Below are 23,240 nucleotides of genomic sequence, written 5' to 3'. Positions count from 1 at the left end.
AATATAATTGCATAACTCTGCCCCCCCCCCCGCTAATCCCTTCCATATCATACCCTGCAAATTCGTGGCCCTTTTTTTTAATCATTATTATACACATACACACATACACACATATATACATACATACAAATAAATATACATGTGCACACACAATCTGCTGAGTCCACTTAGTGTTGCTTGAATGTACTTTTACTTATTTATGTATTTTTATTTATTTATTTTCTAGGGTTGACTGAAGCTTCTAACTCCTTCCCGTCATTGAGGGGACTCAGTGCAGGGTCAGCTGAGTACACACAGGGAGGTGTACACAGCCAGTGGAACGGTAAACAGCAAGAACGCTACAATGAGGCATACTGCCGTAAAGCATGTCTCAGCTTATCTTTAAATTTAGACTAGATTAGAAGATCATGAACATGTTTTTAAAAAATATCAACCAAATATATGAATTATAGTTTCACATACACCACCACCACCACCACCACCACAACAACAACAACAGAAAAAAAAGGAACCTCTATTATTACCCTCAATGTGTACAAGTATCAATACACTTCTGAGGTTTTTATTTAGGTTTATTTTAGGTATATCTATAGTTTGCCTACATGATGTATGTCTGTGTAGCACATGCAGTGCCTGTGGAGACCAGAAGAGGGCGTCAGATCACAAAGAACTGGAATTACAGATGGCTGTCAGCTGCCCTGTGGTGCTGGGAAATGAACCCAAAGGGCAGTCAGTGCTCTTAACAGATAGCCATCTCTCTGACCCCCTACCCCCCGCATACTTTTTTATCGGCCTACTGCTGTTCACAATTTAGAGCTCAGGTCTACTATGTGTTAGGTGACAATCTCTGTTTCAGAATCATCAGAATTAAAAAACCCAGTGTCTTCCAGTCCTGAAGCACTACCATGCTATGACACACTGGGTCTAACTTCTCTGAGTCGGGCACCTCTTCACGTCAACCACCATCCTGTTCCTCACTATGGATTCTGTCTGATTGGCTGTATCCTAGAGCACTAACTCAACCTTCCCAATGCCACAATCCTTTAACACAGCTCCTCATGTTGTGCTGATCCCCAACCATAAAATTATTTCTATTGCTACTTCGTAACTGTAATTTTGCCACTGTTATTAACTGTAATGTAACTATTATGAGACAGAGGTTTGCCAAAGGGGTCAGGACCCACAGGTTGAGAACCACTGTCCTAGATGACCCCTCTCACCTATCCTATAAATTCTTTTAATTTCAATGTTTTTACTTTTTCATATATATAATAATATATTTATAATTATATTATCTTCCTCTTCCCTCTCCTCCCTCCAAACTGTCCTGTATATCATCCCTTGCTCTCTTTCAAGGCATCTTTTTCTTTAATTAGTGTTATGTGTGTATGTCCTTATGCATACACACACAACCTGCTCAGTCCATATGTTTCTACCCCAGGATCTTTTACACAGACGATTCTCTCTGACCAGCCCATTCTCCTTCAAAGGAATGGGGAGGGGCCCCCTTGACTACCCAATACCAGCCCTTTTATGTTCCTCACTCCAGCGCCTTACAAGGTGTTTCCTTTCTCATGGTTAGCAATACCTGACATCATGTCACATCCCTTCTCCCCCTAAAACTGTATAGCTCCCAAACTCAGCCGTTTCGGTTCCTTGGGGGTGGGAAGGTTGTCTAGAACACTGAGTAGCACACAGCAGAACTTTAACAGTGCCTGGGCATGGATGGAGTCAGACTCCTCTCAGAATAAACATTTTCTGCTTTTGATCTAGAATTTTAGTTTTTTCCCAGTACCAGGTAGGCCCGACGAGAAATCGGTCTCTGCCCTGTTTTCTAGCAAATGGATGGGCAGAGAGAGTGCACTTGTTCTCTTCTCTTCTCAACTCTCTTCGCAGCATTCTTTAGCTGTCCGCCCTCTCTGCTCTCCAGCAGTGCAGGATTACCGTCTCTGTGCGTGTAACAGCACCCTCCAGAGACACTGTGGATTACCAAACACTCTTAACTGCCACAAAGGGGGAAAACTACAAAATTCCAAGGACGATCCTTATTTGCGAAACGTCTGCTGCTTTGTAACGTTTTTGTCAGGCACTACGATGAAAACAGATGGAGAAAGAGAAAGGGAGCAGGATGGGCAGGAGCTGGGGCTGCTGCTTTAGAACGGTGGACAGGACCGGCCTCAGAAAAAAAGGTATGTTTGTCCAGAGAGAGAGATTTTAGACAGACAGACAGACAGACAGATGATAGATAGATAGATGATAAACAAAATACTTTCTAATAGACACAAAGTCTTTACTTTTATGCTTACTCATAACTCATAAATAAAAAAGGACTCAATGAGAAAGACGGACGTTGATAGGAAGAGAGAAGTCAAGTCTGTTAAGCACTTCCCTATTCTGGTAACAAGGCTGAACTCTAGCACTGATCCGCAACAATGGGGTGTCCTGCTGTCTCTAGATGCCTTCTGGTAAACTTAGGGATTGATGCTGTCATTAAAATGCCCAAGTTTCACTCTGGATTTACATATATTCATATGTTAGAGAAAGTATAAAGCTCACTGAACAAAAGTAACAGGGAAAGCTGTAACACTAGCTGACCGTTATTTCTAATTAGCGGTTCTTGGGTAGGGGATTTAGTAGTAAAGTGCTGGGTTTGGTCTTGATCATTGGGAAAAAAAAAACAAACAAAAATTAACATTATCGGGGTTGGAGATTTAGCTCAGTGGTAGAGCGTTTGCCTAGCAAGAGCAAGGCCCTGGGTTCCATCCCCAGCTCCGAAAAAAAGAAAAAAAAATTAACATTATCTCATAGTGATTACTTTCTCCTCTGTGTTCCTCAATTTCTGAAACTTTTCTTAATGCTCGTCAATAACAAAACAGTAGAAGCATGTGCCTAATAGCCATGGGTCATTAAACAAACATCTCATGCTGGATGTGGATACTTCCGTTTATGATGGGAGAGAGCACCAAGGCTCCCTACACAACACAGGCTCTTGTCATTCCTCTTGGTTGGTCACCAGAATTAGTCGATAAGGCTCTATTGCTGAGACACTACACACCTTGGGTGCAAGATACGGAGAAATCAAACCGCAACTTCTTCCCTGCTGACCAGCTTTCATGCTGCCCGAGGATGCAATGCCGGCTGTTGGGGAAGAGAAGGCATCAATGACCATCAATCCCCACAGGATGACCCCACGAACTCCAATACCAACCTGCAGGAAAGACGTGCTCATCACTGCAACAACAGCCCAACCGTGAGGGGGAAAACCAAGCACTCGGCTCAGTTTCCAGGCTTCCCTACCCGAGAAGGGAGGAGTTCATGCCTGGTACTGTAAACCCAGTTAAGCTACCATGGCTGGGGTTGGGGATTTAGCTCAGTGGTAGAGCACCTGCCTAGCAAGCACAAGGCCCTGGGTTCAGTCCCCAGCTCTGGAAAAAAAAACAAAAAACAAAGATACCATGGCTAAGGAGGGTTAACAACCAAGTGGGGAACTTATCACTGTTGCATAGCTAAACTGACAGGGCCAAGTTGTCTTCCAAATACTTAATTTTATATACACGACAAATTGTACTTTCATTCTCAATCAGAGAAATATTTCTCATAATGAACACTGATGAATGCAGACATGTATGACTGTTCAAGACACTGAGAAGACATGCTCCACCCTAACTCCTACCCCCTTTCCTGAGGAGTAAAGGCTGACTGAAGAGGGGCAGAGAGAATGTAAAAGCCCCAGTGCAGTGAGAAGTGCTATAGAACACTGTGTCACCAACGTGACTCGATCAGTGGAATCATAGTCTCGCGTCAAAATGGGTTTGAACAAGACCGGGTCAAATGGCAATCATAGATGAGGTAGGGACCCACGTGGCACTCCTCCTCCCTGCTGAACTGATGTCTCCTGATGGATGGATTCTGGGGGAGAGCTAGATGTTGCCTTCAGTTGTTTACCCACTCATGAGCCCACCAAGCTCTAATGGATGGTTACAAATCCCTAGTCACATAGATGGCTCCTCCTGTTCAACTCAGTGGGTCACGAAACAAAATAAAAATACATAAATGAAAAAGAGGGAGTAGGGAGTCTAGTAATTGTGTTAGGAGGGAGATAAGAGAAGGTGAACATGACAATAAACAGAAAGTAATATACATATATATGAAATTAACAAATAAAAGATGAACAGCAGTAATAACAACTAAGAATAATGTTTACAGAATGTAAAGCACTAAGGTAAGCATCATATCATTAAATTATAACAAGATCGCTATGACGAGGCTACAAACAACACTGGATTCCTTTTTTGGTGTTTGTTAAACTAAGACTCATAAGACTTACACTATGAGCCCCTTAAAGAAAGCGATCTGATGCTTTCTGCGTTTAAGAAGTTAGTGTGATGTTTCTATCTCAGATGTATACTATGCTGCGAGGATTCAACAGAAGAGTAGAGCATTCAGGAAAGGCGGTATAAGAGCCTCTGAGAATACCGCACCTCCACACCCATGGAGGTTACTATGGAAACTAAAAAAGGCCAGAAAAGGACAGCCAAATTACAAAACAGCACTTACGAAGAGAAAAATTAGGAATCTCTGGTCTCCAAAAAGAGAATATTTTCCAAGAAAGTTCAACAGTAAAGGTTACAGATCAGAAAAAAAAAAAATGGCACTGATGAACCAAATTAATATGGTTCAAGTTTCAAGGTAGAGTCAAGGGGAAACAATTTAAATATCAAACAGATAAAACGTATGAGACACATTATGCTAATACATCTAAAATAAAATCTAAAATTCTTTCCAAGCTCCATATATTTCAGTGCCTTGGCCACTTTCTCCAGTCCTCTATCCCCCCCAGATTCTGATTAACCTCTGCACTCACCTTGCCTCACAGAATCTGGAGCCACCTGAGAGCTCTTCTATTACTAATATTTCAGTCTGAAACCATCTGAGATGACCTGAACTGCTCGTCATGTCATATCCTCAAACCACTTTATTTCCTCTCTCTCTCTCTCTCTCTCTCTCTCTCTCTCTCTCTCTCTCTCTCTCTCTCTCTCTGTCTGTCTCTCTCTTTCTCTCTGTCTCTCTCTCTCTGTCTCTCTCTCTCTGTTGTGTGTGGTGTGTGTGTGTGTGTGTGTGTGTGTGTGTGTGTGTGTGTGCAAGCGCGCGTGCGCAACGGGACATCTAGCCTCCTCTCCTTTCAAAACATTTCACTGCTTCTCAGAAAGGACTGACGGCAAATGAGAAAGATCTAGATGGGGATGGGGACTGAGATTTTTACTTAACTGTTTTTAGGCCTTTTTTAAAAAAAAATTCAGTTTTTCCAACGAACAGTAAGAGCACCGTCTCTAAGTCTGCATGCCCGGAGAAATTCACTCTTCCTGCACTAAGACCAAGTTTTGATTTTGATGAATCATGAATCACAGTAAGAAATATACTTGCATAATAATTAGCATACAACACATGCACATAACGCACACACAGAACAGATCAAATGCCGGCTAACTTCATGTAACAAATGGATACAACAGATGGAGCAAGTGAAATTAAGAGCAAATGCAGATGAAAGGTCACTTCCACACTTCCTTCTTTAAAGTATAAATACAAGGCTACAGAACGGATAAAGTCTTCATAGGAGGGGATGGAAGGCAAAGTTAGAGCAGAGACTGGAGGGAGGGCCATTCAGAGCCTGCTCCACATGAGGCCCATACATATACAGCCACTAAACTAGATAAGAAACTAAGAAGCGCAGGCTGACAGGAACCGGGTGTAGACACAGCCAGAATACGGCAAATACATAGGTGAATGCTAGCAGCAAACCACTGAACTGAGAACGGGACCCCCGTTGGAGGAATTAGAGAGAGGAGTGAAGAAGCTGAAGGGGCTTGCAACCCCATAAGAACAACAATACCAACCAACCAGAGTTTCCAGGGACTAAACCACTACCCAAAGACTATACATGGACTGACCCATGGTTCCAGCTACATATGTAGTAGAGGATGGTCTTGTTGGACACTAATGAAAGGAGAAGTTCTTGGTCCTGCCAAGGTTGGGACCACAGTGTAAGGGACTGTCCGGGGGTGGGGGCCGTAAGGAGGGGTGGATGGGGAAAGGAACACCCTTACAGAAGACGGGGAGGGGAGGGGATGGTGGCTTATGGACAGGAAACCAGGAAAGAGAATAACATTTGAAATGTAAATAAAGAAATATCCAATGAAAAAGAATAACGGATAAAATCATTGATTATTTGGAATCCAATACTGAATACATTGCCTCTTAGATTCTGTCAAGTGCCTAGAAAGGAGAAAAAAGGAAGAAGAGAGATAGGGTTTGTGAAGTAAAGGTTTGAAAAGGTCTCTACAGGAAAAAAGGACCAGATTGGGTAACAAAAAGAACTGCTGAACATTGGTGAGAAAGCCTGGTATGTAGGGATGTCTCTTGCTAAGTTACAGCTATACCCATCTGAAGGCAACATTTTGCTATGTCCCACCCACCATTCACAAGTGCTGGGACGACTAAAGATGAGTTCACTAGAACTCTGTGCACTGGAGAAATGGGTGCGTTAAAATCTAAAGGTTTATTAAAATACAAATTATCAAGCCCCATTCCTAATCAGTCATAATTTATGGTGGTGGTGGTGAATTCTAGAAGCTCTCCAAGTAATCCTGAAAGACATACCTGCTAAAACACAGAGATCTGGAAAGTATGCAATGGACTAGAAGCTGAGCCAGCAGACATCTATTACTAAGCGGTCCTGGTAGGAGATGCTAGGCAGAACTCCGCCGCCTGGGAGAACACACTCCAATATTCAGGTTAGTGATGATACAGCATCACGTCGAAATGGGCCTGCAAGCTTGAAAACTGAAAAAGAGGAACAATGCACACTTATAAACTGTTTATTCGAAATAATGTCTCATCGGGTTTTCTTAGATTCCAAATTACTTTCTGTTACTCTATCTAGCTTGAGGTCTTAGGAGCGCTAAAATGGAAATTAGGGAGCTGCAAGAAAAGGGGAGAGCAGAGACAGAAGGAACTCCTCCTAGCGAGATAAAGGAGGTGAAGAAAAGCAGGATGTCTTTTACATTCAGTAACCAGGGTCACGGAGCCTTTCGTAGGGCCTCCGGTAACACTCACCATAGTTTGTGGATCTCAGCACAGGAAATAGGTAACTGTACACAGGAAGACCACAACACAGCCAATGATCCGGTTACTCTGGCAACGCAAGCCCCGCCTTTCTCCAGCGTTTCCCGAGACTCCGCCTCTAAGATGCTTCGTCTCCATTGGTTGGGAGTAATCAGGCCCCGCCCAGTCACTCAGAGATCCACCCATTGCCTCGTCGCCTGGGGCAACGAGACGCCACCTTCTCCCTTCCAACGTGTTCACTTCCGTCTGGTTGGTAGTGACCCGGAAGTTTAAGCTTCTATATGGCTTGCTTTATATATTGGTACTTTTTTAAAAAAGTAGATAACTTCCACTTTTCACTTTCTGAGCCGATGCGTAGTAGACCCTGTGTTTCTCCATTTTACACACAGCACAAAGTGTTGATTGGTCCTTCGGAAGAGCACTCCGGAAATGAAACCCTGAGTAATAGGAAGTGATTAGATTGAGCTAGGTGTCCGGAAGGCTTGGGCGGGTTGGCATTCGAATGCCAGAGGCGTTTACAAGTTAGCCGGCTTCTGAGTGAGTGAAGAACCTGAGCGGTGAACATTGAAATAAGGATATCAGAGGTAAATCCTGGAGCCGGCCCGTGTGCCAGACGCGGTGGGAAGAGGGCAGTCTGGGTTGGAGCTCAGAGGCCATTGGTTTTTGGATTTAAAGGTTGTTCTGGGAAGAGGCTTCTGACAGGGACAAACTTGAGCTCATACTTCTCGGGAATGAGGCTGACAGTCTTAATGCTTCCACCCCCTCTCCTTTTAAACTCGGCACCCATGCATCCCCACACACCTTCACCCGGTGTTTCTTAGACAGGGACCCTCGCCGTTCGGCATCGCATGGTCCCGGCGAAGTTTCTGACTTAAATCTGTTTGCCATTGGATAGTTTCAGGATGCATTCCCAGGACAAGGATTTGTGATGTTCAGGAAGTTAGACCGTGTATATCTGAGAGCAGTCAGCTTTTAGGACGTGTGGTCACCTATTCTATAGTCTAGACTCCAGAGAGCACTTAAACCTGTGCCTGGTTTCCCAGTATTTAACAGGTATACGTCACTGCCTGTCAAAAGGAGATAATGAGGAACGTGGGTACTACAGGCAGGAATAATTAAAACATAACTTTTAAAGTAGAAGCATTTGCTGAATATATTGTTATTGCTTTGATTCTTTCCTATGTATACATTTCTAGGTCTTCGGTGAAAGTCTTGGATTGTATTTTCATTAGTTATGGAAAAAATGACTACTCTTAAAAGTTTTGAAAGCAAAGGTGAGTGTTTCTGCTTTGATAATAGTTCGCTTGGGTTTTTGTTTGTTTGATTGGTTGCCTGTTTTGTTTTTTGGGGGGGAGGGCTGTTTTTTGATTGTTGTTTTTTGGGTTTATTTTTGGGAGCGGGAGGGCGGGATTTGAGACAGGGTTTCTCTGTGTTGCACTGACTGTCTGAGAACTCACTGGGCTTGAACTCAAAGAGATCCGCCTTGATTATCTAGTAAGGCAGGTAATACAACGGTTTATTTTATTTTTACTGTAATGTAACTATTGTCAGTGGAAAAAATGTTTGTGCTACATGGATCGAAAAAAAAAAGAATACCTATGTTTGATGTTGTCACTTGTCTGCATCCTTTAACTGCCTCGGAAGAGAAATGTGATTTTTCGTATAGCAACAGAACTGTCTCTCGAGCGTGTGAGTAGCACTGACATCCCATAGGAGGGCAGACCATTACCACTAGGGCTCATCCCAAACCTAAAATAAGCAATTTAATTAAAAATTAAAATTGTAGACTTCTACATTAGAAATATAGCTGTGACAGTTTAGCAAACAGATAGTAAGGTCTGGGACATTTAAATAATAAGGATCTGGTGAAAATGTTTCTATGAGCAAGTGAATTTGGAAATGCTGGGTTGGATTGGTTACACAAGCATTTCCCAGTGCTGTTAGAAAACCAGTAAATACTGTGAAACACTGGAGGCTAAGTGTGCACACACATTTGACCAAGCAACTGTTTATCCAGAGCCTATAGAGCAGAGGTTCTCAATATGTGGGTCGTCAACCCCACATATCAGACATTTGCATTACATTTATACATAACAGTAGCAAAAATACAGCTATGAAGTAGCAACAAAATGTGGTGTTGGGTGACTACAACATGGGAAACTTGGGTGACCACAACACGGGGAACTGTATAAGAGAGTCTCAGATTTGGAAGGTTGAGGACCGCTGGACTAGAGGAAAGGTCTGGGTCTCGCCTTCATAAAGGTTAATATGATTGTCTCTAGCATGTTCCTCTAATGTAATAGCTAAACTTGACTAGATGATAATTGTGATTTTTAAAAGACACTAAAGGTGGGCCTCGTGGCACAGGCTTGTAACCAGCTACTTGGGAGACTGAGGCAGGAGGATCACAAATTCATACCCTGTTTGGGATACTACAGAGTCAGTTCAAGGCATGGGCAACCTAGTGAGATCCTGTCTCAAACTAGAACTGTAAAATGGGGGCTGTGAGAAAGCTTTGCGTTGGACGGCTTGCTTGCCCATGCTAGGGCCTAGCTTCAATCCCCGCTGCCCGCTACCATGTGTGCCAGAAGAATATTGTCTTAAAATTTACCAAGTGACATCTCGGTTTACCCGTCGATTGTTTAATTTACATATGTTGCCGAGAGTCTGTCAGACTATAAAAGGAGCTATGACTTAATGATTTAGTGTAGAAGGGAAAGCCAAGCTGTTTTAAGTTTGTCACTAAAGGTTTAAATGAAGTTTCGGCATGTGTTCACAGAGTAATAAACTCATGATCATTAAACATTTACTTTTCTTCTTCATGCCATGCACACTTCCTTAGCTGTAAAATGAGCTGGTAAAACGATCTGTAACTAAAGTGGCTTCTCGTAGTCCAGTATGGAAGAGAGTCAGGTTATCCTGAAGGCTATAGTACTTACAGTCTTCTCCCAGCTCCCACTGGTAGAAGGATGGTGAAGCTCACGGCAGGACTAAGGTTATACCACAACCGGCCGCTGAAACTGGGTATTATTTTGGCTCCTGAGTTTGATGTTCTGCCTGTGCCCAGTCACGTGACTTACAAGTACTTCTGCTCATACATTTGCCCTGTCACTAGTAAGGGAAGTGTCTGTTCAGTGATGGCCTCTAATCATGCTCTTCTTCCAGAACCTAAAACAAAAATTGGTGAATTGTGACCCTCAGACCCCTTGAAAAAGTTTGCAGTCAGTTTGACGATTATAACAGTAACGGAATCCATGTAAATCAGGTGTTACCCTGAATAAAATAGATTCCGGTGTTTTTTATTACTTACTTAACCAAAAATGTATTGCCATTAAAAGAAAAAAAAATGTTTTTGTCTTCTCATGTAAGTGACTGGAAACTTTCTTCAGTTATACTTCATCATTCCAGAAACCTAAAATATTTTCCCTCAGGCCTTTTACCAAAACTGTTCGCCAACCCCTGTGTAGAATATAGACAGTGACCTTGCTGGGTCTTCACCTTTCATCAGTCCAAGGAAAAGCCACAAACCCTCGATGTGTTTTAACTGACTAGTGCATGATGACAGGTGGGAAGAGAGGAACAGTACAGGGATGCTGGTGGCTCCCTCAGGAAATGGAGAACCAAGATTGGTGGTTTGCTTTGCTCAGCATTACCCATCATACATACATACGTGCATACATGCATGCATACATACATACATACATTCATTATTCATAATTACAGAGCTGGCACCAGAGGTTTTTATCTTCTCACTTAAAGGATGTAATTGTTCATGAATGTGCCCTGCATTGCCTAGTGCATATGTAATAAAGGTTTCTGTGTGTCACAGGGAAGAGGGGAATCATGAAAGGTAAGAAAACACAAAGCCCCAGCTCTGCCTGCTTCCCACGGTAGCAGGAGCTGGTGAGTTACTTCTGGTAGCCATGAGTTCTTAGTAAGTAGAACAGTTTAAATAAAGCTAAGAGTATATTGGAATTGAAAGTTGATTGAACTTCTTGACTGGAATTTTGTTTTGTTTGGAGAGAAGTAGCTATCAAATGCACATTGTTTCTTTGCCTTTTAACAAACTTTGTGATTTGTCCTCAAATTGCTATTATTTGGAGTTTCTTTCATTAATTTTTTTCTTTATAAAAGTACTATTTAAACTCCTAGACCAACTATGTTATGACTTGCCTAGGAATCCATTTTGACTTGAACCAAAACCTAGGATCCCACCTGCTTCTTCTTGACCAAGCTCAGTGGGCTGGAACGGGCTTACTTTAGGAGAGACGTGTTTTGTTGTTGTTGTTAGCCTATAGTTAATACGTATAATTCTACACTCTTAAATACCAGAAATAGGCTATACAGATTAGATCAAATTAGACAAATCTAAACCCAAATTTTAAGAATATGAAAACTAGTAAACCATGGTAATGTGTTAAGAGGGAGAGGCTGGAAGAATCCAGATTGAGGCTGTCTGGGACTACATGTCAGCTTTGTAGCCAGCTTAAATTACATAGTAAGGCCCTGTCTACACACACACACACACACACACACACACACACACACTTCTTTACTTTTAGTCTATGAAATGAAAATGTCTTCTATTCCAGTGACATCATTTTAATACAATCATAAGAGAAAGTCAGATTATATGTTATGATACTAAGTAAACTTTCCTTGGACAGTGTCTTTACCAGGTGACATCGTTGTTAAAGGCGTCCTCCAGGAAGCCTGGCTGGTCTCTGTTTCTTCCAAGCAGATCTCTGGTCTGGTCTCCTCAGACCGTTGCTGCTTGGCTCCTGAGAGTGACTGTAGGCATTTATAGGGATGGAGGGGCCTAGTGAATCTTGTCATTTTCTGGGACTTCCTTTTTGAGTTGTTTACTTCTGGCTTAAGGAGCTTCCCTGCAGGAGGGTGTATTTCAATCTGGGAGGAAACCGCTACATAATAAGTAGCCTTAGTGGGTTGTTTTTTTTTTTTTTAATCATTTCTTTTGGTAATTTGTCCTCCGTTTAATGTCTTTGTTAGGCATCCTTACCTCAACCCCAATCCGAGGAGCAGGAGATGGAATGGAAACAGAGGAGCCCCCTAAGTCTGTTGAAGTCACTCATGGAGTCCAACCCATAAATCAACATGTCCTTCCAAGTCCACGTAAGAAAGTCTCCTCAGACAGCCCAGGTGTTCTTCAGCTGGGGAAGATTCTTAATGAAAAAACAGTGGAAGTCGAAGCTGTCAGAATATTTGTTCCCAAAGCTGCTATCACTCACGACATCCCCACCAAGAGTGCAAAGGTTAAGTCCCTAGGACATCACAGAGAAGAGCTCCACAATCAGCCAGAGGTGGTCACAGACCCAAGGAAGGAACTCTCAGAGGTCAAGAAGGTTTTGGAAAAGCTCAAGAATTCTGAAAAGAGGCTACTTCAGGACAAAGAAGGCCTTTCAAATCAGCTCCGAGTACAGACAGAGGTAAGCACAGTCTGTAGCTTCAGTGACTTCTAGTCTTTACCTCTGGGCCAGCAAACCACATTTTCTCAGAGATTGTCGTTTCTCTAAATACTTCCTCTTTAACTTCTCATTCTGCCATAGGGCCTCTAGAAAGAGTTTATGTTGGGAAAACATGCTCTAAACGTGATGAAGTGGAGGTGCGAGGAGCTTTAGACAAGACTGCCTCTAAGTTATAAAAGTAGGTTACACTTATAAACTGACCACGTCAGTCTTTGCCATTGACAAATTAGCAGTCCTTGTTTTAAAGATTCATTCCTGATATTTGGGGGTGGGAAATGAAATAAGTTACTGGGTCTTCATTAGAAATTAATAAGACTCATTAGTGTTCAGTTGTGTTACTCTAATCTCGGCAGCTTAATAAAATTGTTCTAGCCCTCCCTTATTTCTGTTTAACCTTTACATCTTTGCATTATTGGCATTATTATTATTGTTATTGTTACTAGTGCATGTTTGTGTTAATGTGTGCTGTATATGGAAGGTGAAGGGACTCTGGCCCACTCAAGTGTGGCAAGCGTGATTCTGACAGCCTTACCCTTCTCCTGCATTGCCTCTGCCTTGTTAAAAACCATTAGATTACATTCCTAAAGCTGGCCAACAAAGTCCATTCCCTTATTGCCCATGTCCTCCTGAGGCTGACCACCAAGGTCCAGCTATCAAATGCTCCCTTTGGCTTACCTAATATGCCCAATCAAAATTAAACACCTCATGCTAACATGGGGTTTGCCCATGTGCCTTTATAAACCATCATTTTCTTATGTGCCACGTGTGTCTCCTGTCTACCCGGAGGCAGTCCTTTGTCCCCTGCCAGGACAGATACTCTCTTCCCTCTCCCTTGTTCCCTTCTTCTCCCTGTCCCCTATCTCCTGCCTTTGTCACTTATTTCCTGCCTTCTGTCCCTCTGGGGCAAATCTCCTTCGTGCTGAGACCTTGGTCTTGGGGTCCTGAGCCCGTACTTTCCCTAACAGAAGGGATACATTCTGCTTCACAAGTGTGGAGGTCAAAAGAACTTACATAGAACCCATTTAGGTTCAAGGGTTATACTCAGATCAGGTTGTCAGGCCTTCATACGGGGCTCTACCCACTGAGCCATCTCTGTAGCCCAAACTACATCTCTTTTGCAGGAAGATTGTGTTTGTAACATAATTAGTGGTTCTTATCTAAAAAAAAAAAATCTTCATGAAATTAATATATTTTAATAACAACTTCTAAGTATAAAATAGTATATATTTGTTTGTAAACATTTTAGAAGATTCAGAAAGAAGAGACTAGGGAAATGGCTTAGTGGTAAGAATTCTGTCTGTCAAGCATGGAGACCTGAGTTCACATCCCCAACTCCCATGTAAAAAGCCTAGCATAGCCACGCACTATCAGTTCTAGACTGTTGGGGTAGAGGCCTAGACAGGATTTCTGGTGCTTGCTAGCCTCCGGTCTAGCTATGTTCCGTGATGGACCCTGTATCAAGGAAGTAAGTCAGATATAGGGACAGTGATGTCCTCCTCTAGCCTCCACACTCTTTTTAAAAGATTAAAAAGAAAATTCAGCCGCTTGCCTAGGAAGTGCAAGGTCCTGGGTTCGATCCCCAGCCCCGAAAAAAAGAAAAAAAAAAAGAAAAAAAAGAAAATTCAGAAAGACAATAAAATGGTAACACCTATAATTACATTGTTCACATATAAGTTCCTAACTGCCCATATAAGTTCATTTTGTCTTAGTTATGGTATTTTTCTTTTCTTAATTTATTTCTTTTTATTGAAAATAGATTTCTGTTTTACATACTGTATCCAAATTAGTTTCCCCTCCCTCTCCTCCTCCCAGGTCCTCCTCCCCTCCCTTTCTCATCTCTATCCACCCCTTTTCTGTCTTCCCATTAGAAAACAAACAGGCTTCTAAGGAGCAATAATAAAATGTAAGGGAAAACTAACACATTGGAATAGGATCCAGAAATAGAGTCTCAGTCATAAGTTTTGCTGCATTCAAATCCGTGACATTTCTTAAGCTTGTTTTCTTTCTTCATCCTAGGTAAATCGTGAGTTAAAAAAGTTGCTCGTGGCTTCTGTTGGGGATGACCCACAGTATCACTTTGAACGTCTAGCCCGAGAGAAAAACCAGCTCATCTTAGAAAATGAAGCACTCGGTCGGAACACAGCCCAGCTCTCTGAACAGCTGGAACGGATGTCAATACAGTGCGATGTTTGGAGAAGTAAATTCCTTGCAAGCAGGTATTCTTCTGTCACAAATAGTATCTGCTTCCCCATTGTTTTTCTCTCTGTCGCCATCTTGACTCATAGCACAAAGTAATAGTGAAAATTTCTGACTTTAGATTGTCAGAGTTTCTATATTATTTGATGTGTAGCACCCCCTCTCTGGAGGGCCATGCAGTCTCCTAGAGAGGTGAGGCATGCTCCCCCTTTATTCTAAAACCATGTTTACTACAGTAAACAAAACACAGCTGTAAAATTAAATATAGAAATATGGCAGTCAGAAAAGGCAAATGTAGACCCTCCCCCTCTCCTCATCTACCCCCCACCCCTCCCCTTCCCTCCTTCCCCCTCTCCCCTGAGGAGAGCCACCTCATTCCTACTTCCTAGAAGCTACTTCTGCACCTAGTGGGCTCTGTTCTTTTAGCTCCTTTTATCCATGTAAAGAGCTTTTCAGTCTCTTTCTCCCCGTATATAAACAGAAAACTGTGTTGTTTTATGGCCTATCTGATGAGGCAAACTTTAACACATATCAAAGCCACAAGGCTGTAGAGTCCAGGCCTCTGAGCGCTGTGCCTGGGAAGCTCTGCTGTGTGTCTTAGCTCCTCATCTGCTCATGCTCTACTCCACTCTGCTTTTCAAATGCCTCAAAGTCTGCCTCAGATACTCAGAGGGTATCTTCTGCAGAAAACCAAATGTTGCCTTCTAGTGAACACATTCCGTGTAATTATTTTTCACACATTCATGTTAAAATATGCTAAATTTATTTTTTGGAAAAATGAGAAACTTGTCTATATAAAAGGAGAATGAGCCTTGCTTGGCAGGGGAGAAGACTACTTTGTCTCATAGAAACTTTTCAGTATATTGCTGAGAGGAAATGATAATTAAGTAGTGAGAAAAATAATTGATTTTTCTTCCCTTTCTGTTTTTTATAGTTAGAAGCTTCTATTTAGTGATTGTAAACTGATACACTTAGGGTAGCATTGGTGTAAACTCAAGTCACCATATAAAAAGTTGTTACTTTTCTGTCATTTAAAGCATGTCACCTACTCTGCTTCATAAGCTCTGCATGTTAAAGTGTTCTCATGTAAAATGCTAGAACTGCCAAGCAGTCCCAGTGTGTTAAATCCTTTGTCAGCTTTTGAAACTAACAGTCCGCTTCTGACTGCTGTGTTACTGTGGGAAAACCAGATGTGAGTTTTAATCTTTTTCAGGGTGATGGCAGATGAATTAACAAACTTCAGAGTAGTTCTACAGCGTCAGAACCGAGATGCCCAGAGCGCTATCCAGGATCTCCTGAGTGAAAGAGAACAGTTCCGTCAGGAAATGATCTCCACCCAGAAGTAAGGCACTTGTTCTCAGTCCAAACTCCTCTCTTGTGTCCTGTGAGTTTTGCTATTAGGAAAGGTTTTGTTTGAGTGTTTGAGCGTGACCACATTTGTTAACATGCTGAGTACTATAGGCTGTAAGGCTCTCTTAAAACAGATGCCCTGAAAGGAAGAAACCCTAAGACCAGAAAGGACAGTGCTACATCTTACATCATCAATAAGGAAAAGAATTACATCTGTAAGTGAGGGTGTTTCTGCAGTTAAAAGTCGTTCCTGAGTGTGGTTATTGTAGTTTGTGTACTTTTGATAGAAGTCAACTGTCTTAGCCATGACCATGGCAGCTCTTATAAAGGAAACATTTCATTGAGGCTGGCTTACAGTTTCAGGGGCTTAGTCCATTATTGTCATGCAGGAGTCATGGCAACATGCAGGCAGACATGGAGAAAGAGCTAAGAGGTCTACATTTTGATCAGCAGGCAGCAAGAGACTGTGCCACACTGGGTGTAGCTTGAGCATCTAAGACAGCCCACCTCCACAGTGACACACTTCCTCCAACAAGGCCAGACCTCCTAATAGTGCTACTCTCTGTGGATCAAGCATTCAAACACATGAGTCTGTGGGGTCCATTCCTATTCAAACCACAACACCAAGTGACATAGCTGTTTTTCCCATGGAAGAGCTATTTGAAGTCTTTTTGTAGATTACATGCATAACATTACATTCTAGTACTAACAAGCTGAAATCTTTAAAAATAATAATAACAAACAAATGGGCAGTGTTCCTTAAAAGGGTTTTGTATTTTTATGTAGCTGAATAATTAGCAATCAATCGTATGGAAAATAGGAGAATAAAGCATAATGATCAAAGTATGGAAATTTTTTAGAAGCAATTAAGGCCGTGCTTCAAGGGAAATGCTTGTTTGTGACTGGCCATGATGGTGCATACCTATAATTTAAGACTTGGGAGGCTGAGGCTGAAGTACCTGAATTCTAGGCCAGACTGGGCAATGCAGTAAGGTTTTATCTTTAAGGAGATAAAAGGGGGAATGTATTTGGGGACATGAGAAAAGTCTCATTAGAAATTAGAAGTTACTACTTCAAAAAATACAAAAAGCAAATTCAACCCAAACTGAACAGAAGTGAGAAAGAATACCAATGATAGCTGAAACAGTTTTTTGATGATACTGTTTTAAAAAGATAAAACTAAAGAAATGTCTGTCGTGAAGTGGCAGTTACAGCGCCTGCATGGCTCTGTGCTGAGTCCTCTGCATACGTGCTGAGGCTTAGCTTGGGGTATTTGTGGGACTCCTAACAATGGGAGTGGAGGTGTCTCTGACTCTTCTGCCGGCTCTTAGGACCCTTTTCCTCCAACTGAGTTGCCTCACCAGCCTTGATAGGAGAGTTTGTGCCTAGTTGTACTGCATCTTAAACTGTGGTTGATACTACTGGGAGGCCTGGTCTTTAATGAAGGGAAACAGAACAGTGGATCTGGGGGAGAAGGGAAGTGGTGGTGGGGAACTGGGTAGAGAGGAGGGAGAAGAGGCTATGGCTGGTATTATATAAGAGAAGAATAGATAAATAAGAAAAAGAAAGAAATAACTGTTTAGCCAGTAAACTAAAGAAAGATGGTACATGTCGAGTATTAGGAATGAAAGCCTGCACACAATAGATGAGTGGCCATAGCAAAGAGAGTAAGGACTGTTATTGATACCTCTAGCCAATCAAGTCAGTGATTAGATAAGCTCCGTAAAAACTGCTAAGGTTACTTAAGAACTGCGTAGGAGGGCCGGAGCGATGGTTCAGCAGTTAAGGGTGCGTTTTACACTTGCAGAGCGTCTGAGTTTAGTTCTCAGCACCAAGCTAGTCAGCTTATCACCACTGCAGCTTCAGCTCCAGGAGATCCAGTACCCTCTTCTGGCCTCTGTGGGCACCTACACTCAAGTACACACACACCCCACACACACTTAAATAATTTTAAAATAAAGTAGATCCTAAAAACTAAGATATGTAAGTTAACTAGCCCTAACTCATTAAAGCAATTGAACTCGTAGTTAAAAACCAGCATGTAAAGGAAATTCTAGCCCCAATGGATCCACCGAATGCAAATAAACATCTAAGGAAGAAAGAAACAATTGTACACAGATTCTTCTAGAGCATGGAAGGAAAGGAAACAATCTCCAACATTTCTGGGCAAGCATTATGATAACAAACTGGAGACATAAGCAAAAACCTGTAGACTTTCTATCTTTCTGCCTTTAATGATATAAAAGTCCTTAGTAGAATGTTAGTGAATCGGGGGCTGGAGAGATGGCTCAGTGGTTAAAAGCACTGACTGCTCTTCCAGAGGTCCTGAGTTCAAATCCCAGCAACCACCTGGTGGCTCACAGCCATCTGTAATGAGATCTGATGCCCTCTTCTGGTGTATCTGAAGACAGCTATAGTGTACTTATTATGTATAATAAATAAATAAATTTTTTTAAAAAAAAAGAATGTTAGTGAATCAAATCCAACAATACAAAAATCATTTATACCATTATGACCAAGCAGAGTTAACTACAGATATTGGAGATTAATCTACAAGTGCTAAAACTTTGAAATACACTAATATCTGTAATTTCTATACCAAACTGTGATTGCACTAAACTGTACTGCCTGATTCATGGTTTTTGTAACAACCTAGTAGACTAGCAAGTGTCTCCTGTCCTATAACCCACGAGACCAGTGTCCTGAGTCTTGAAATCTGAGCAAAGATGTTAAACGACTTCTGAAATATGTTGCTCACTCATTTTCTTTTACTGGTTCTTATATTTTGTCTTTTTATCGGTGTTCATTGTTCATGTGTGTTCTGTGCAGATTTTTGGAAGAACTCTTGGTCTCCTTACAGTGGGGGAGAGAACAGACATATTCCCCTAACACACAGCCCCACAGCACGGCAGACCTAGCACTCACAAACCACAGGCTGGCAGAGGCAGTGCACGCTCATCTGCTGGGAAACGTTGGCATCAGCCATCAGAAGAGGACCCCAGCAACAGCAGAAGTCTGCAGTACCCCAGCTGAGAAGATGGCTGAAAAGGTAACATTTTCTCTTTTGTGCACTGTGCAACGTGTTCTGTGAGCTGCGAGATTTTATTCACCCCTTACGGAAAACTATGTGTTATGCTTGGCTTTGGGAGTTTTGAAATATAGATCTTAAATTTGTTTTCCATGTTAATAAGCTCATGGTCTTAGAGAAAATTCCTCCTCTGACTCTTAAATTTCCAAATGTCACTACTCTATTCTAAGGAGAGAAATACAGTTTTAAAATAAGTTAGCTAACAGATCATTTTTTATTCATTTTCTTATAGAAGTCTTCTGTAAAAATTTTCACTTAGGAAATTATAGGGCACGTCAGAAGTAATCTAAGCTTATTTAATTTCACATATCGATGGGACAGACACTGAGTAGTACAAAGAATCTAAATACCAGTTGAATTCAAGGCCTGTGTAGGTGACCTGTCATGTACCAAGTTTACCTTCATTAAAGCCTCAGTACCCAACTCCCATAATCCATTAAGCCTGTTCTTAACTAGACCCCTTCTGCTAATAAAATGTTAACTATTAACTCGGTGTGATCTGTGATCAAAAGCTCATTTTAGCTCTTACTTGTCCATGGTGATTACTTCTGTGTTTCCCCATGGGTCACATCACTGTTTAATTCCTTTGAGCTGCACATCTTTCCCCTGTCTCATTAGCTTGTTTTGCTGCATTCTCTTTTTCTAGTCTTTGCTAGTTTTCATTGCTCAGTACCTGTCCCCATATCCTTCTCCCAGCTACCAGAATCCAAGTTTGTGTCAGTTTAGCTATTTCTCTTCTTGTGGTACTTCCTCCTGTTCAGCATATGACTTTGGTTCCTAATTCATAGAAGAAAAAGAAGACACAAGAACAAGCCAGCTTAAAGGAAACCTAGTTGCCTACCTGCATTATATACATTTCTCTCCCAGGAAAAAGGGTCCCTCACTTAGCTCTTGTGTTGTTATTGAGTGATTCTCCCTCTAAAATTACTTGAAGGCTGGAGAATATATCTTACTGTTTCCTCATGAGCTGGTATAATGTTGCATAGTAGGTGCCCACCTACTTACTAAAAGGATCAGTACCTAAAGCGTAAACTACACAAAACTTGTTTGTTCTTTCCTACTGTTTCTTTGTTGGGAAGTTAGGTCACGGTGTACTCAGTTGCTGGCGGTATCTTTGAGTGTGGTTGGCTTTTCCCTCTTCAACGACACACTTCTGTTGCCTTGGTTTCTATGACTAACCCCACCTTGTCTTCTCTGCTCTCTGCTTCATTGTGCAATACTGGGTGTATTTCAGGCCTGGTCTAGACCTGCTTGTTCTTCTGCTTCTTTACTCACCGTATTCCCTCGTGTAACAAGACTGACAGCCTCTCTTCTCCCTGCGTGATTCATGACCTCCCAGCCCAGTTGCTTCAGGAGCTGTCCTTTCGGAGATAAATGCAATAGCTTAGTCTCTGTTCTTCCTCCATCTGCTTTAAATGCCCACCAATTTCCGTCCTCCGTGCTGGGTCGCAGGATCTCCGCAAGCCTTAAATTCCATCCCTCTCATTTTCAGGCTAAAATCTAGAAGACTTTCTGCTGTGTATCTCAGTCTCCCACTGAATTCCCTTAGCACTTTATTTTTTATTTTAAAGACCCATAATATCATAACATATTCCATACTTGGAAACCATTCTTTTCCCCTCAAAATTGACAAGAAACATTACTCTTTCTGACTTTGGTTGTCATATATGTAACATTTCACTAAGGTTCACAAAAGTAAAAGATCTCGATGCTGGATTTTAAGGGTATAGTTAGCAAGTGGAAGATCTAAAATAGTATGGTAGCTCTTACATGATGCCAAGATGCTTTAAACAGGGGCTAGGGCTTCTTGGATGTGCTGTTGGCTTAGAAGAGGGGGCAGTCTGAGAGGGTGAGGGCAGGGAGGAAGCCTGGCAGTGCCTTTGAATAAGTGCGACTGTAGGAAAAGGAAGCAGAGCCTGCCCTTCTCTGCTGCCTCTGTCAGAGTAGCTTACCAGTCTCAGTGCCTCCCCCTTTAGAACATAACACTGCTAATGTTAGGATTAGTTTGAGAGTTTAAACATGAGAAATAAGAGCTGGGAACCAAAAAGGTTATTCTTGTCCTCAGTGGGACTGTTCTTCAACCCAAGGCCTCCTGCTTTGAGTCTCAGTAGAGGAAACAGGAGAATCAGGGCTGAGGAAGTAATGAGAGAACCAAGTATTGTGAACATGGTTCTTAGCATAAAATAGTATGTATAATTGAAAAAAGAAGAAATGAAGGGCCATTTATTTTACCATAAGTAAAAACAGCATTTCCACAAAAGAATATAGTCTAAACCTTATAAACAGTTGAATGAAAGGGAGAAGATGACAGGGAGTGCTTTTTGGCTAAAACTGAAAATTGATTATCATATGAAGTAGAATTCATAAAACTTCATTTTTCTTTTTCCCCCTTGTATAGATCTGTAAAAGACTATTAGTTTATAATTACTAAAACATGACATTATAACTAGGCATCATTTTGCTGAATTTATAGCATTTTGGAAGAAAGGATAAATTCAAATTTATTCAGATGTTATATTGTATGATAGCTCTGTAAAACCCTAGGAAACCATATAGGTAGTTGCATTTCGGGGAAACCCAAGGCCTTTACAATGCATGTTGCACACATCTGACGTGACCTCTCCTTTGTCTTAGGTTCTGCGGATTTTGGATCCAGTTGCCTGTACAGAAAGCTCTCCGGACAATGCATTTGCCGAATCCACATTACTCACTACAAAGAAAAATATTGGACGTTTCCATCCCTACACCAGATATGAAAATATAACTTTCAATTGCTGCAGTCACTGCCAGGGGGAGCTCGTTGCTCTCTAGTGTGCTGACTGGAGGAGAGCCGATTGGAGGCCGGCTCAGTCCCCACAGTCATTATTATTGAGATGCTAGAAATAAAATCAATTCGCCTTTATGTAATACATGCCCGTGAAGCTATTCATGTACTGGATTCCAGATTATTTTTCATAACAAATATCTCAGGGTAAGAAAGTAAAGCTATGTAGATATATTTAAAGTACAAAATACTTCCCAGTACATAGTATTTATGCGAAAAAACTAAAAAGATTTTATAACTTTCTTTTAGGCCCTATATTATTATTCTGTTATATATTTTATATAAAGTATAAACAGGTTTTATTTTGGTGCATAAAACAAAAACAGGCAAACTACAGCCATGCTTTGTGAAGGGGTATGGTCATGTCAACCTTTATCACTCTCTAGGCAGCTTTACTGTACGTAAGCAGAGTCCGTCCCTTTACAGAGCAAGTCTTGTAGTGTAATGGCTGGGGCACAGGAAAAAGGGATTCGCAGTCCGTTTATAGTCACATTGTGGGTGTGCAAGCAGCCTTCAGAAACACCAGGGTAAAGGGTTACTTTTTCTAAACAATATATTAGGAAAATAAAACAGTATTTTAGAACTACAACAAATACTTCAACAAAAGTGTTCCAGGCTGTTTGGTTTTTGCAAGCGTTCTGTCTTCTGCACGGTTGCAGTTGCAAAGGAACCAGATTGAGAATTACCAACTCATGTTGGGTGTTGAGCACAGCAGGAGTACCTAGTTTGCTGATGATGGAAAATGATCTTCTAGGGAAAAATGAAATCCATCAATTTACATATATTATTAAATATATCACTGTATAATTTTTCATCAGATGCTCATTTATTTGCCTTTAAATATTCACAAAAATCTGTCATCAAAAACAACAAAAAACAAAAAAGCCAAATTTTACAAATGAGTTGGAGCTGTGCCTAGCAGAGAAATCCGCAAAAAGCAAATCCGATCACATCAAAATCTACTTCAGTGTCAAAACTATTTTTGTCTGACTCATCTGAGCCATTTTTATAGCTTTAAATGGCAATAAAGTTCCTATTTCTCTGTGACTATTCTTCTGTCCTTTCAGAATAACAGACTTTGGCTTCAGTCTTCATGTGGCTTTTACTGTTTATGCTGGCTCATTGCCTTTTCCCTCCTTAGAAACAGAAATTTTCGTGACATTGAACTTGA

General features: G+C 41.4%; 2 protein-coding genes across 4 annotated transcripts in view; one reads left to right on the top strand and one right to left on the bottom strand.

Moving 5' to 3' along the window:
* Positions 1-7,237, bottom strand: part of Nme7 (NME/NM23 family member 7) — a 129,710-nt gene extending 122,473 nt beyond the window's left edge. For 2 of the 3 annotated variants that reach the window (XM_032914833.1, XM_032914835.1), the window contains exons 1-3: positions 7,117-7,237; positions 6,661-6,843; positions 3,056-3,138 (exon numbers count right to left, since the gene is read on the bottom strand). In XM_032914833.1, coding sequence (XP_032770724.1) covers positions 3,056-3,115 — 60 coding nt within the window. In that variant the 5' untranslated portion in view covers positions 3,116-3,138; positions 6,661-6,843; positions 7,117-7,237. The remainder of the gene's footprint in view (positions 1-3,055; positions 3,139-6,660; positions 6,844-7,116) is intronic. The other variant, XM_032914834.1, reaches the window with a different exon arrangement.
* A 4,902-nt stretch (positions 7,238-12,139) lies between these two features.
* On the top strand, positions 12,140-23,116 carry Blzf1 (basic leucine zipper nuclear factor 1). The gene is made up of 5 exons (XM_032914836.1): positions 12,140-12,572; positions 14,628-14,827; positions 16,021-16,149; positions 18,987-19,206; positions 21,880-23,116. The coding sequence occupies exons 1-5, from the start codon at positions 12,177-12,179 to the stop codon at positions 22,054-22,056; spliced, it is 1,122 nt and encodes a 373-aa protein (XP_032770727.1). The 5' UTR covers positions 12,140-12,176; the 3' UTR covers positions 22,057-23,116.
* The last annotated feature ends 124 nt before the right edge of the window (positions 23,117-23,240 follow it).

This window comes from Rattus rattus, chromosome 10 (assembly GCF_011064425.1).
Source record: "Rattus rattus isolate New Zealand chromosome 10, Rrattus_CSIRO_v1, whole genome shotgun sequence".
Lineage (NCBI taxonomy): Eukaryota > Metazoa > Chordata > Mammalia > Rodentia > Muridae > Rattus > Rattus rattus.
This window is presented reverse-complemented; position numbering and strand designations above follow the sequence as displayed.

Coding starts and splice junctions, on each gene's coding strand:
- Blzf1 (XM_032914836.1), top strand. CDS start 12,177: ATGGAAACAGAGGAGCCCCCTAAGTCTGTTGAAGTCACTCATGGAGTC. Junction 16,150..18,986: donor GAAATGATCTCCACCCAGAA/GTAAGGCACTTG, acceptor TGTTCTGTGCAG/ATTTTTGGAAGAACTCTTGG. Junction 19,207..21,879: donor CTGAGAAGATGGCTGAAAAG/GTAACATTTTCT, acceptor CCTTTGTCTTAG/GTTCTGCGGATTTTGGATCC.